Raw genomic sequence first — 15041 nt, 5'->3', positions numbered from 1 at the left:
AAGGCCACAACTTGGCCCTAGATTGGATATGTGGGGTGAGGGGTGTCATGGCACCGAGCTGGGGCTGGGTTTGGTTCTGGGGTGCCGGCCACAACCTGTCTAGGAGCGGAGGAGGGGAACAGGGTGGGGTGCTGAGGTCTGCCGGCCTTCCTGGTCCTCAGTTCCATCAGCCACTGCTTTGGGAGATGCAAATCTCAGGAACAATAGGGTGGCTGTTCGCCCTGCTCCTACCTCCACTGAAAAGATCAGGGCCAGAGCTGGGGAGTCACTCGATCCTCGGCTCCCCTACATGGTAAGATGTTTCTTCCCTGGGACAGGTCCAAGCCCGAGGCCGGGCCTTCAGGCCACCCAGTGACTCAGGATCCTGGGAGGGGTGGAGGGCAGCCAGGACAGGCTGAGATCCACGATGCCCTTCACCACCCTCCTCTCTGTGTTCTCTGTAGGACAAAATCGGTGGAAACAAGCCCCAGTGAGTAATCTCTCCTGTCTGGTCCCCTCCTTCCCTCTTCTCCCCAGCCCTTCCCACAGTCACCCTGGCAAGGGCCAAAGCCTGAGTGCAGAACTAATGAGACTAGCTTCCCACTCCCTCTGCCCTTACTCCCCTCGGCCTTTCGATGTGAATCCACACGGAAGCTGTGTGTCCCCCTGCCTGCTTCAGGGTAACCCATCTCTGTCCCTGGGGGCCCAGTGAACTCAGGGCCTCCTTGGGAGGAGCTAATTCGCATCTGCTTGCAGGTCCCTGTGTCCCTTACCACCCCCCAGATCACTGGGTAAGTACCAGAGGAGAGAGACACATCCAGGGGGGCCATAGCTAGAGTTCTGGAGAGAAAGATCTGAGTTCAAATATTGCCTCAGACTCATATGAGCAAGCGACTTACCCTCTTTCTGTTTCAACTTCCTCAGATGTGTGATGGGGGAGGCTTGATAGCAGCCAAGTTCCCTTCTACCTCCAAATCTCCGATCCCGTGCCTGTATGGGAAAATAAGGCCCGCCCAGACCAGAAGGCCTCTCCCTCCTCACCTGGGCTCCCTAGGTCCTGGGCTGCCCCCAAGCCGGGGGTGGGAAGTCCTTTGTTAGAGAGAAGGAAGACCTCTCCAGGGGTGCTGGGAAGCCCTCGCAACCCCCCTCCAATCTCTTTCCCACTGGCCTCACCCCTCAGTAGGACATCTTCAAGATTTCTCCTCATTCATTAGTCATGCTGAAAGCCCCTACAAAGACAGCAGTCTGTTTTGCATTTTCTTTGCAATTCCACACTTTGCCCAGCGTGCTCAGCACTTAGAGTGACTGAGTGATAGATGGAGGAAACACGCATCAGGTTATGATGTTCCAGGGCAAAGGGCACAGGCCTACAGAGCTGAAGGGATTGTAGGGAAGCGGGGCTGGGGGAGATGATAATGGAAGGAAGCTGGTTTTTCCTGCAGTGCCCCCGTCTTGGAGAGAGGATACTCTCGGCCCATCATCCCCAAGTTCTCCTGGGCTTCTGAGACAATGGGTAAGGTTTCTCCCCGCCCCCATCCCATGTCCTGATCTCAGCTCTATCCACCCCCCATCTTCCTGCTCCCCTCTCCCAGCCCCCGCCATCTCTGCCTGCTCCCCTGTCTTCTTTCCACCTCCTCACCCTCAGACTCCCACCCTATCCTCCAGCCTCATGTCGCCCGCCGCCCCAACCCCCAGCCCTCCCTGTCTCTCATTGGTCCCTCTCTGCCCTGAAGGATGCTGAGGAGGAAGAGGATGGAGAAGGAGAATATGAGCTTCCTCCTTGTGAGTCCCTGTCCCTCAAGATGGCCCCCACCGGTCCCCTCCCCCTGGAGAAGGACAAGCTGTATCTGAGTGAGAGCTGGTGGGGGGAGGGGGGAGGAGCATGCCCTTGACGGGCTGGCAAGGTTGGCCAGCACCATGCCCCAGGGAGGCCTCAAAAACAGATCCCTGAACTGTTATCTGCCTCCTTCCCTGGGTCCCTGCATCCAGACGTGGCTTCGGTCCCTCTTCCTACTGAGCTGAAGGAGCCATTCACTGGTTCTCCCCCCAGGGAGCCTCAGACTTCTGAGGGGAGGGGGAGGCGAGCAGGGCGCCAGCCCCAGGCTGGAAACAAGGGAATGGGGGGAGGCGGGTGGGGGGGGGCCTGCATCACCATGGAAACTGTTAGGGAATAATCAAGGGCCCTGGCACAGACTCCTGGAGGAACACCTCCCCACCCCCATCCCGTCTATCACCGAGGTCATCCAGGGGAATGGTGAACTTTGGGTATTTGGGGGAGAGGGGAGCCAGAGGGGGCTCTGGAGAGACAGCAGCAGAAGCAGCAGCAGCAGAGTTCTCCCAGCTTCCTAAGAAGAGGCTCATAGGACATGGCATCTGACTGCCCAGAGGGACTGGAGATGGGGGGGGTGGCCTCCTTCTGTTGTCATGGTGATGCAGCTCTCAGGAAGCAGGAGCAGGCAGGAAGGGAGAGCAGGAGGGGCATGAGAAACTAGGGAAGTACCAGACACCCCAGAGTGCATTTCAGCATGGGGGGGCAGAGAGAGGAAATGGTGAACAAAGAGAGGGAGGGGAGGGAAGCCTGGGGTCTGAGTGGCTCCCAGCCAAGTCCGTGGTCCTTTTTTTCTAGATCGGTGCATCACCCCCGGACCTCCCAAACCAGCGCCCCGACCCACCATGGTGAGCATCCATCACTCTCCCTGCTGAGATTCTGCCCCTCCCCCCCCCCCCCGTGTCAGCCCCTTCCCTCCCACCGTGCCCACTGCCAACCTCTCACCCCCATCCAGAGAGGTTTGAGGAAATCCAGGATAGGGCTGATTCGCCTGTTTCCCTGCATTGACTCTGGGGGGACTCTGGCTCCAAGAGGTAGGTAGGGAGAGGGGTGGGGAACCAGGGCTCTAGAAAACAACATGGCAGCCTTCTGTCATCATCCCTGATGTAAAGATCTCCCCTCCTTCCTTCCATCCTCCCCCCGACTTCCTCTTTGTGCTCCCTACAATCTCCCCTGGTCAGTGTTCCTTCTTTCCATCACCCGATCCTTCTGACACCCATTCCTGACCCTTGGGCTCCCCCTACCCTATTCCTGACTTCTTCTGCCCCAGCCCACCTTCCTAAGCCCCTAACACACTCACACACACACACACACACACACACACTCCCTGGTGGCCTGGGTCCTGGCCCAGCTCCAATCCAATACTCTCGGGGTGATGAAGAAGCCAGGCATCTGAAACATCCTATGTAATAAAGGTCAACCAGGGACCATCCACAGCCATCCTGTCTCGGCTCCACCAATATTCTTGCCCATGGAATGAGCTAATGGGTTTTTAAAGCAATCATCTTTACAGGAATATTGGATAAGAAGAGGAAGAGACATCAGCGCACGTGCACCCGCACATACACTCTCTCTCACACACTCACACACACACCCCAAATGCTATAAGAAAATAGGAATATATATCCCCCCTCACAGAGTCTCAGATTCCCCAGGGAGCTGGTGGATCGGGGTTCAAATCCCACTTCTATCATTTATGACCTATGTGACCTTGGTGAAGTCACTCCAGGCCTCGGTTTCCTTATCTGTAAAGTGAAAGGGTGGTGGGGGCGGCTAGGTGGCACAGTGGATAGAGCACTGGCCCTGGAGTCAGGAGGACCTGAGTTCAAATCCGGCCTCAGACACTTGACACTTACTAGCTGTGTGACCCTGGGCAAGTCACTAAACCCCCATTGCCCTGCAAAAACAAACAAACAAAAAAAAGTGAAATGGTTGAGGGTTGGGTGAAGTGGTCTCTGAAGCCCCTTCCAGCTGCAACTCTAGACCCTTTGTGATCCTTACGCAGTAGGGATAGGAGACTCCAAAGAGAAGAAAATTCTGGGGACTCTGGAGTTAGTTAGAAGGGATCCCAGATCCCTTCAACCCCCTCATTTTTACAATTGAGGAAATCAAGACCCAGGGAAGCCATGTGACTCGCTCAGGGTCACACAGGTAGTAAGTGGCAGAGGCAGGGTTTGAACTCTTTGGCTCTAGAAGTAGACCCTGGCTCTTGTCTCCCAGGACTCCTACTGCGTCTCACACAGATGCTGATTCTCAGACTCCTTCTCTGTCCCACTCTACCTTTCCCCCATAAAGGAAGCCTCTGGCTCCTCTCCCCCATTCCTACCAGCTTCTCTCACCCAGGCTCTCTTCCCACAGTTGCTGGCTGCCCTGAGCCTACAGGAGGCTGTAGGTGGAGGAGACCACTTTGGGAGGAAAGGTAATGACAGCAAATAATAGTAATGCTTTCAACCAATTGTAAAAAGCCACCACTTTATCCACTGTGCAAGTCTTCCAAACAATAAAATAAAAGATCATTAAAAGGCTCGCAACCTGTCCAGGGACCATGTCTATCAGAACCCCATCGAATGTGAGGATGACAATGGTAGATGGCTGTAGAGTAGTCAGAGAACTCAGCTAGTGCCTGGCATAGAGTAAGCACATAATGGATGCTTCCTCCCTTCCTCCCTCCCTTCCTCCTTCCTTTTGTCTTTAATTCCCTCCTCTCCCTTCTTTCTTTCCTCCTTCCCTCTTTCCTTTCCTTCCTTCTTTCCTCCCTCCCTTCCTCTTTCCTCCTCCCTCCCTCCCTTCCTCCTTCCTTCCTTCCTTCTGTTCTCAATTCCCTCCTCTTCCTTCTTTCTTTCCTCCTTCCCTTCCTTCCTTTCTTCTTTCCTTAATTCCCTCTTTTTTCTCCTTTCTTCTTTCCCTCCCTCCCTTCCTCCTGCCTTCCCTTCTTTCCTTCCTTTCTTCCTTCTTTCTTCCCTCCCTTAGTTCCTTAAAAAATCATGAAGACCAGGGTTCAGTTCCCATCTCTGACACATCCTGTCTGGGTTACCCTAGGCAAGTCCCTTAACCTCTCAGTGACCTGGGCAACCCTCTAAAACTACTTTTAAAAAGATTTTTATTGATATATTCATTTTTATATCTCCTAGATTGCCCCGTGCCTTTCCCCATCTCCCCTCCCAGAGAGTAATCCCTTTATAAGAAAGGATTAAAAGGGGCAGCTAGGTGGTGAAGTGGATAGAACACCAGCCCTGGAGTCAGGAGGACCTGAGTTCAAATCCAGCCTCAGGCATTTGACACTTACTAGCTGTGTGACCCTTTCTTTTTGAAGGGTTTCAATATATATGACCTTGATCTGCCCAGCTGCAACCCTGTGGGGCTTGCAGAGTCACTGGTATTATTCCCATTTGAAAGGTGAGGAAACTGAGACCCAGAACAGGCAGATAATAATAACTCATGTGTGTATAGTGCTTTAAGGTATGCAAAGCACTCTATACATGCTATTGCATTTGATCCTTGCAACATCCTTATTAGAGGTAGGTGCTCTTAGGATTTTTACATTTTACAAATGAAGAAACTGAGGTAGAGGGAGGCCAACTGACTTGTCCAGAGTCACACACCCAGTAAGTATCTAAGCAGAACTTGAACTCAAGTCTTCCTGACTCCAAGTCCCTCCCTGTTACCCTCTGTGTCATCCAGATACCTGCCGTCTAATAGCTCTGGGGTGAGAACTCAGGGCTGTTGATTCCCAACGGCTTTTTCCCCAGAACTCTGAGACCCCCTGGGCCAAGGGAGGGATGGCAGCAGCGATGAGAGCCGAGAGTACCCAGATCAAACCTGTCTGGGAGAGCAGCAATCTGAGCCGCAGGCCTTCAGGCCTCTTGTCACCAAGAGGAACAGTAAGCCTCCAGCAGTAGAAGGGGGGTCAGGACCCTACCTCATCGCTCCCCCTGCCCTTTCTCAACAGCATCCATAGGGATCTGAGCTCCCAGCTCATCTACCAGCTGGGCTAGAGAAGGTTAAGGTTCAGGTTCTGCTTTTAACAAATGCATTTGAACTCACGATCCAAATAAACAAGTGTTGCCCTTCCAAGCTCTCACTCCAGAAGGGGGTGAAACCTCTTTTACAATGAAGGGCGTTTGCTCCAAACATGATCAGAACTCTGCTTTGGGGGTGGCTGATCAGAGCCTCTGGGAATGGCTCCAAGACGCAGAGCGTTTGTCTGCAGTGTGTCAGCTAACAGGCCTCTTTACTCCGCACCACGTGCCAGACGAGGGGCTCAGCCCTGGGCTTGCCCCAGAGGCCTCCCGGAGCCTCTACCCTTAGGGAGCCCATGGTCTAAGAGGAGAGGCCCCACGCCTGCTCCCCGGCCTCCCCAGCCCTTGGTGCAATGTCTCGTCTCTTCTTCAGCACCTGCATCTGTCTTTCCTTACAGATGTGGCTGCATCTGGAAGCACAGTGAGTAATCTTGGCCCTTTCTCTGCCTCCGCAGTTGGGGACTTTAAGAAGGGAGGTTGAAAGGGAGAGTCCTGCGTCCCTCAGCCTTTGACTTCCCCTCCTGGTTTCTTCTTCTGTGAAATAAAGTGTTTGGCCTCACTTTCCAGCCCTGAATTTATGATCCTGGGACACAACCGGGAGTCCTCTGGCCCAGGGCATCTGTAGAGGGGGGAGAGGTGAGGTCATAGATGTCCTGAGACAGGAGAATGCTGTGCTGCTAAGGCCTGGTCACCCCAGCAACCCCTCTGGGCATTAGCTCGTATCACCGCCCACTGGGGCCACCGGGCACATCTGCCTTTCCTCTCCTCTGCCACTTCCTCCATTCTCAAGGTTTTCTCTTTTAGGATCTAGCCAGAGAAGATGAGTCTGAAGAAGCCATCTACCTGGAGCCCAGTCTAGGTGAGCCCTGCCCCTGCCTCCCCCTCCCTGGAGCCCAGACCCGGAAGCCCCGAGAACAAGGTCCCATCTTGTCAGGTTTGGGAGGGGAGAGGCACCTTCTAGCTCTGAATATAGGCCAGTGGGTGGAAGGCTTCTGGCTTAGAGTCGGGGGAGCTGGGTTTGAATCCTCCTTAATACCTGCATGATCCTGGGCAGGGCACTTCCTTGGCCGCCATTCCCCGCTTATGTATCGTCTCCCCTTGTTAAAATGTCCGCTTTCTGGGGCCGGGACCTCTTCCATGTACATTTGTATCGCCAGCACCTGAGATCTGGAGAGCCCTTATTGAATACGGTTGCATGCCCTGTCCTCTCCCGGCTTTGCTTTTCTTGATGGAAAATGCTGCACTAGAGAAGGCCCCTGTGGCTACAGGCCTCCAGCCCTATCTTCCCCGCAGTCTAGCATGGGTGGGAAGCCCAATCCAGGCCCTGGATGCTGTTCTTCCCCCACCCCCCACCCGCCCTGTCCTAACAGGCTTCCCCAGCTAATCCTCAGCCAAGTCCAGTCCTCTCTTCTTTGCTCTAGCTTCACCTTTAACCCAGGCCTTGGGTCCCCAGGCCCCACCACCCCGAACTGTGATCCCAAGACCAACAATGGCCCCCAGGTGAGTTGTCTGCTTGACTCCCCTCTCACATGACCTGCCCCCGGGGCCAGAAGACAGAAAGATAGTTCAGGTCCTTGGTCCTTGCTATCTTGAAAAAATGAACGAGTGAATGAGCGAATGAATGAATGGGAAAGTGTTTAGTAAGTGCTACTTTCTATGTGCCAGGCACTGTGCTAGGCACTGGGTGTATCAATACAAGCAAGCAAGACAGACCCTGCCCTCAAGGTGCTTACATCCTTTTCTTTTTTTTGGTGGGGCAATGAGGGTTAAGTGACTTGCCCAGGGTCACAAAGCAAGTAAGTGTCAAGTGTCTGAGGCCGGATTTGAACTCAGGTCCTCCTGACTCCAGGGCCGGTCCTCTATCCACTGTGCTGCTGCCCCCCCTAGGTGCTTACATTCTAATGGTGGAAGACAACAATAAAGGAAAGCTAGAAAGGTTGGTGGGAGGGCCAGGGGAAATGTAGGCCCTCAGTGGCCTAGCTTGGCCATAGCCAGGAACAGGACATTGCACCCTGGTGTGCCTACAGATACGGTGAAAAGTTACCTATTCTATTGCTTCCCAGAGCCACAGCATCCTTCCAGGTTCTGGGAGGAGGGAGATAAGGATGGCTTGGAAATGGTCCTTCTCTTCCCAGGGGAGATGAAAGAAACTGAGGGTTCTGGATCCCTGCGGGGGCTCTTAACCCCAATTCCTCCATTCACTTTCCACAGATCTGCCTCCAAGCCTACCTCTGTCTCCCAGGAAGCTTGGAGCGTGAGTATGACAAAGAGGGAACGAATTGGGCCATTTCTTTGGAGGAGAGGGGAGTGGGGAGGGGGGCTGGGGGGAGGACACAGGTGTGGAATTCTAAGTGTGATATGGCTTTTATTTGACCATCTTCTTTGTCACAAAGGATATTTCTGTAAAAGACTATGATGTAAATCAAAGGACATTAAAAATACACAAAAGGGATGTCCAGGTGTTCCTGTATTTATGCATACATCTATATGTGTGCGTTTACAAACTTAACTCATATGCCAAGGGCGGAAAAAAATGGAATGTGGGGGGCAGCTTGGAGGGTGCCCGTCAGAGGGAGATGGAGTCTGGGACTTTGCCTATTTCAAGAGGGAGAGGGGGCCTGGAGAGAGATGCTGAGAGGCAGAAATTGACTTCCTGTATTGCAGGGGATGGCAGACGTCACTTACAATGGTGAGGATGGCAGATGTTTTCATCCAGGATCCCAGGCATAATCCCCTCCCACCTCGGCCCCCAGATATACCCCCTCCCATCCCAAACCCTCAGGCACACACACCTCTCCCACCCCACTCCCCCAAACATACCCGTTTTCCCACCCCAGCCCCCCAGTTATATGCCCCCTCCCACCCCAGCTCAGCCAGGTCATACCCAAAGTCAGGAGCAGAGGCCCCCTGCACCTCCTGTTCTGATTCACTAAGGGCTTCCTGCTTTCTGCTCTGGGAATCCCTGGGCATGTGTCCCTTTCCATATCAGGCCTGGGAGTCTCTTCTGCCCCTGCCACTGCACAAGAAAAACCAAACCAAACCAAACCCGACCTAGTAGAGAGAGCTCTGGCCTTAAAGCCAGGAAGAGCCAGCTCCATCCCTGAGGCTTCCTGGCTGCGTGCCCCTGGGCAGGACTCTGCCCTATCCAGACCTCAGTTCCCTGGCCTAGGCTGACCGCTAAGGTCCTTTCCAGTCCTAACCCGCCCCAGAGATCCGCACCCGCCTTCTCATTTTAATATTCCATTGCCCACCTGCCCCCTTCCCCCCACCCCCATGTCATCTCCTTCTTCCAGCTGGGAGAAGTGCACTCACAGGCAGCCCCCCTGCAGATGAGGTGAGTACAGCTGAAGGAGCCCAGGGGAGAACGCCTCCCTTTCCTGCGCCTGGGGCCTCCTTCTTGCCTCTGTATCACATGCCAACAAAGATCCGGGGCTATTTGGTTTTTTCTCTTTCCAGTGCCTAGCAATCAATCAATAGGCATTTACTAAACACCTACTATGCACCATGAAATAATACCTGTCAATCAATTAACTGGTATGACCCTGTGCTAGGCCCTAGGGGTTAAAAAAAAAACAGTCCCTGCCCTCAGGGAGCTTATATTCTAGTAGAAGAGGAAAATGTGTGTGTAGTAATATGCAAAATATGTGCAAAGGAACTATGGGTAATCTGGGGGTAAGGGTAAGACACCCCCAGATGGGGTGATGGGTGGATCAGGTCAGAGGTCATGAGGGCCAGATGTAGGGCAGTGATCATGCGAGTGGAGAGAAGGGGAAGGAGCTGAGAGATGGGTTGGGAGAAAGCCCAAGATTTGGATTTCTGGGTCCAGGGAGAGTCAAAGATGACCCCCGAGGTTGTGAAACTGGGTGACTGGGAGGCAGGAGACATCCATGACAGAAATAGAGATGTTGGAAGAGGGAGAAAGAACAAGTTCTGATCTGTGCATTTTGAGTTTGAGATGCCTATGACCTGTCTGGTCCAAGATGTCTAGTAGGAGCTGTAAGCAAGATTGGCACTCAGGAGAGAGGTGAGGGCTAGATTATTGATCTGGGAATCATTTACATAAAGACAATAATTAACCACCCCCATGCCCCCGCCCCCCCCCCTGGAGCCGAAGGAGTCACCCAGGGAGAGAAGAGCAGAGGGCCCAGGGCAAACTTTAGGGAGCATCAGTGGGCATGACTAGAATGTAGAAGAAAGGGTCGGACAGGTAGGGGAACCAAGAGAGAGCAGCATCAGGAACACCGAGAGATCAGAGGGCATCCCAGAAGAGAGGGGGCTGCCAACAGCACCCAATGCTACAGCAAGACTGAGGACTTCACTGACAGCTCTGGAGAGGGCAGAAAAATGGGGCCAGAAGCTACACTGCTAAGAGTTGAAAAGGGAGTGAGAGGAGAAGTAGAAAGGACAAGAAGCTTAAAAAGGGAAGAATTCAGGCAACTAGGTGGCACAGTGGATAAAGCACCGGCCCTGGATTCAGGAGGATCTGAGTTCAAATCTGGCCTCAGACACTTGACATTTACTAGCTGTGTGACCCTGGGCAAGTCACTCAACCCTCATTGCCCTGCCAAAAAACAAAAAAAGGGAAGAATTCAGTGAGATAAGAGTCTATTGGGGCAGAAAGGTTGAGAGAGTCTAGTGAGAGTTTCCAGAGGAGATCGAGACATGAGCCTGTAGGAGGAAGGGATGGAGCCTGCAGAGACAGAGAAATTAAAGATGGCTGAGATGTAGGGGTGGGGTGGGGGGAGACAGGAGGGGATGGAATCGAGGGTACCTAGAGAGGGGTTGGCCTCAGTGAGAAGAAGGAAGGATCACCTCTTTCTTCACCAGAGACGAGAGAATGAGAGGTGATGTCTAGACTGGAAGGAAGGAGGAGGGAATGGGGGGTCATGTCAAAGGACTTTGAGATGTAGAGAAGGGGAGAACGTGGGAGCTTGCTGGCACACGGTGGGCACTTAGAAAATGTTTTTTGAATTGAATTGAATTTGGATTCTTTCTGAAGCTTTCTAGAAATCCTGGTGTCCTCAATAAGCACCTTTAATCCACCCCTCCCCCTGTTCTAGAGCTGCCCCTTCCCACCAGCCACCTGGCTTCAGTCTGATCCTGTGTGTGTGTGTGTGTGTGTGTGTGTGTGTGTGTGTGTGTGTGTGTGTGTGTGTGTGTGCTGGGTGTGTATTTTTGTGCGTCCAGGATGCCAGCATGCTGGGTCAGCCGTGGTATTCAGCACACTGTGACCGCCACACTGTTGAGAATGCCCTTCTCTACTTCCACAAGGTGACAGTCTGAAGAACCCTAACTTCTCATCTCCCCTCTTACCTTTCCTAAGAATTCCTCTGCCCTGTGACCCAGGCACTGCCCTTGGAGCTCGGGGTCCCCCCAAAGGGCCCTGGGAAGGCCAGGCCTGGTCGAGGGGTGGGAAGAAGAGGGCAGAAGTCAGTCTGGAGCCTTCAGGCCGGCCTTGTGATCTCCCCAACAGGATGGGACCTACACAGTTCGGCCCAGTTCAGATCCCCAGGGATCGAAACCATTCACCTTGGCTGTGTTCTTCCATGGCTATGTCTACAATATCCCCATCCGGTGGCTAGATGCCCAGCGACAATATGCTCTAGGTCGGGAGGGCAAGAGCTATGAAAAGGTGGGTGTTGGGAAGAGAGAGGGCAGGCGACAGGCTCAGAGAAGGTCATCTCTGGGGAGCAGAGAGCAGTCAGAACAGAAATGAACACCTGGGTCAAAGGGGCTTGGGTTTAGAGCGAGAAGGGGTCTTAGAAGTCATGCCAGCCCAACCCTCTCCTCTTATACATGAGGAAGCCATCTAGAGAGGAGAACGAAGTAGCTTCCTCAGGTAACCCAGACAGTAAACGGTAAAGCTGGGGTTCGAATCCAGAACCGATTCCCTCTCTCCACTGGGCCACACTCCTCCTTCCCTCAATGGCCTAGGGATGCAGACTCTCATACAGGCTCTGGAGTCAGGAGAGCATGGTTTCTGGGAGGTCACAGACTCAGTTTCCTCATCTGCCAAATAATAATCAGGGTTAATAATAGAACCCCCCTCCTTGGCTCTCACGAGCTGATGGATGTAAAGCATTTTGTACATTTTAAAGCCGCAGATACAGGTGAGCTTGTGGGTGACCCCTACAGCTACTGAGAGGACAGTCTGATGGCCCCTCATGGGGGAATCTCAGCCACATCCTCCCAGAAGGGGGGAAGAAGGGCCTAGGGGTGGCAAGAGTCCTTGGAGCCTTGCTCAGGAGCCTGGCAGTGTGCGCAGGGCTTTGCGTCGGTGGTCAGTACCGTCGATCAGATATTTACTCCTCCACCTAGGGAGCTCTGGTTCCCAGCTCCCCAGTACTGAAGTGATAATAGCTGACTGAGCACGTTAAGGTTTCTAAAGCTCTTTCCCTACATCCTCTCATTAAACATTCATCACACCCTGGGAGGGGTTGTCAGATTTTACAGAGGAGCAAACTGGGGCTCAGAAAGGTTAAACAGCTTGACTAGAGCTATACAATCAGTAAGTGTCCTGGGTGGGATCTGAATCCAGATCTCTGTCCCAACTCCTGGAGTCAAAGGGCCTGGATTAAAATTCTAGCTCTGCCATATGTTGCTTGTGTGACCTTGGGTCAGTCATTTACCTTCCTTTGGCATCAGTTTCCTCATCTGTAAAATGAGGCATTTGGACTAAGGGGTCCCTGCTCTAAATCTGTGATTCTCTGGCTCCAAGCTCAGCCCTCCTTTCTCTACCCCTCCCTCCGGGAGAGGCAGTGATTTCACTGCTTTGGGAACTCCCCCCCCTTCCCTCCCCCCCCTCGCTCTTGGATTATAGCCTTGGAGAGAGCACCTCGAGGTGCTCTGTAACCTGCTCAGTGACACGGCCAATGTATGCTGTCAGAGGGAGGATTGGAACTCAGGCCATCCTGACTCTCATGCCGGTTCTCCCTCCTACCCCACACTTGGACATTGATACATCAGGCCATTCCCAAGAACCACACGGACTGAAAGTAGCAGGGACGGGGCTGGTCTGAAAGGAAGGCTCATCCCGGAAATGCCGGAGGACAGGAAGGTCTCCCAGGGTCCCAGGCGTGGGCAGAAGAGCCTCGGGGACACAAATGTCGGGGGAAAGAAAGTCATGCCACACATGATCATGAGAGGGGCCAGAGGCTCCCAGACATGGATTCAGATCCGGTGACAGAATCTAGGAATCGAACTGAGGCCAGTGACAGATACACAGCATCACTGACACACCCAGACATAGAGAAGCACATTCTGCCAACCCATGTACAAGGGACACACCACCAACACACATATGTCACCAACATACATGCAAGAAACATACAACCAACACATATCAACACACCACCAACATGCACATGTCACCAACATTCCACCAACACGTACAAGCAACACACCACCAACACACATGTCACCAGCATACATGCAAGGAACACACCACCAACACGCACATGTCACCAACATTCCACCAACATACATGCAAGAAACACACCAACACACATCAACACACCACCAACATGCACGTGTCACCAACATGTACAAGCAACATACCACCAACATACTCCCACTAACACACACCAACACACAGCCAACACCTACCACTAGCACCCAACCAGATACAAATATACAACCAACACACACACATAACCAACATTCCACCAGCATACATAGAAGGAACATACCACCAACACACAACCAGACACCAACACACACACACCACCAATATTCCACCAATATACTCCCACTAACACATACCAACACACAGCCAACACCTACCACTAGCACATAACCAGACACCAACACACAACCAATACACACACCACCAACATACACCCACCAATATACATCAACACACAACCGACACATCATCAACATTCTGCCAACTTACATACAAGGAACATGCCACCAACACATGTCAACATACAACCAGACACCAACACATACACAACCAGAGCACATGCAGCACCAACATATACCACTAACACAACCAGCACACATACACATACCACCCACCACCAACACACATACGCCTACCACAAGCACATGCTCTTCTGCACTGGCAGACATATACACGCCTAGAATAACTGGATAGAGTATAAGCTTCTGCAAGGCAGGAACTGTTTGTTTTTTTACTTCGTGTGCCAAGAACACGACATAGGACATACATAGTCGGCCTTTGATAATCGTTTGAAGGAGTTACTCACTACACACGAGTAGGAAAGAAAAGTAGGTGACGAGGGTAGCCAGGTGGAACTTGGTCTGGAAAGCATTCTTGAACCAGAGACGTCAGACAGGAAGCATGGAAGGGTGCAAAGGTCACTCTGGAGTCAAAGGACCTGGGTTCAAATCCTAACTCCACTGTTTGCAGCCTGTGTGACCCTGGGCGAGCCATACCTTCCTGGGCCTCAGATTCCTCGTCTGTAAAATGACGGGCTCTGAGATCCCTTCTGGCCCTAGATCTGTCTTGGGTGGAGTTTAGGAGGGAAGGGGGGAACTGGACGGAACGGAAGGAAGGAGCAGAGGGAGCCAGGGGTTGAATCCCGGGGAGGGAGCTCTCCTAGTCAGACCCCTCTTCCTCCCCCCACCCCGGGGGCTTTGTTTCCTCGCACAGCTCTTCCCCACCGTGGCTGCCATGGTCCAGCATTTCTCCCAGAACCCTCTCCCCCTGGTGAACAGACACACTGGCAAGCGGCAGCACACTCGTCTCCTCTTCCCCACCAAGCCCTGACCTCCCCCTGTGGAATGTAAGTTGTTAGAGGGCAGACACTATTTCCCTCTTGTCTTGGTGACTGCATCACCTAGCACTGGGTCAGGCACCTAGCGGTGACTTAATAAATGCTTGTTGCTGAAAATTTGTCAATACTTTTCTTTAACATAAGCCTTATTTGCCCAGCATACCTATTATAGTGAGTAAGCTCTTTCCAAACAGGTGGGTTTCTACCTGGTCTAATGTCCACAAGAAAGCCAGACAGATGGGGTGGCTAGGTGGCACAGTGGATAAAGCACCAGCCCTGGATTCAGGAGGACCTGAGTTCAAATCCGGATTCAGACACTTGACACTTACTAGCTGTGTGACCCTGGGTAAGTCACTTAACCCCCATTGCCCCGCAAAAAAAAAAAAAAGAAAAAGAAAGAAAGCCAGACAGATGGCCGGCCCTCATCTGGCTCAGTCACCTCCAGATGTTCCCAAGGCAAGGGCCACCGACTCT

General features: G+C 52.8%; 1 protein-coding gene across 1 annotated transcript; it reads left to right on the top strand.

Annotated features, from left to right (window-relative positions):
* Positions 1-258: 258 nt before the first annotated feature.
* Positions 259-14765, top strand: SH2D6 (SH2 domain containing 6). Its single transcript, XM_043989165.1, has 16 exons — positions 259-292; positions 444-469; positions 736-770; positions 1422-1492; positions 1713-1830; positions 2606-2655; positions 4166-4226; positions 6225-6247; positions 6631-6685; positions 7248-7326; positions 8038-8080; positions 8491-8515; positions 9120-9160; positions 11014-11097; positions 11300-11458; positions 14444-14765. Exons 1-16 carry the CDS (start codon positions 290-292, stop codon positions 14558-14560), a joined length of 990 nt encoding a protein of 329 aa, XP_043845100.1. The 5' UTR covers positions 259-289; the 3' UTR covers positions 14561-14765.
* The last annotated feature ends 276 nt before the right edge of the window (positions 14766-15041 follow it).

This window comes from Dromiciops gliroides, chromosome 2 (assembly GCF_019393635.1).
Source record: "Dromiciops gliroides isolate mDroGli1 chromosome 2, mDroGli1.pri, whole genome shotgun sequence".
Lineage (NCBI taxonomy): Eukaryota > Metazoa > Chordata > Mammalia > Microbiotheria > Microbiotheriidae > Dromiciops > Dromiciops gliroides.
The sequence above is the reverse complement of the archived record's forward strand: the minus strand, read 5'-3'. Positions and strand labels throughout refer to the sequence as shown.

What these genes read in the sequence shown, in the direction of transcription:
- SH2D6 (XM_043989165.1), top strand. An exon ending in GAAGGACAAGCTGTATCTGA is followed by an intron (nt 1,831 to 2,605) that starts GTGAGAGCTGGT and finishes CTTTTTTTCTAG; the next exon opens with ATCGGTGCATCACCCCCGGA. An exon ending in CTACCTGGAGCCCAGTCTAG is followed by an intron (nt 6,686 to 7,247) that starts GTGAGCCCTGCC and finishes TCTTTGCTCTAG; the next exon opens with CTTCACCTTTAACCCAGGCC.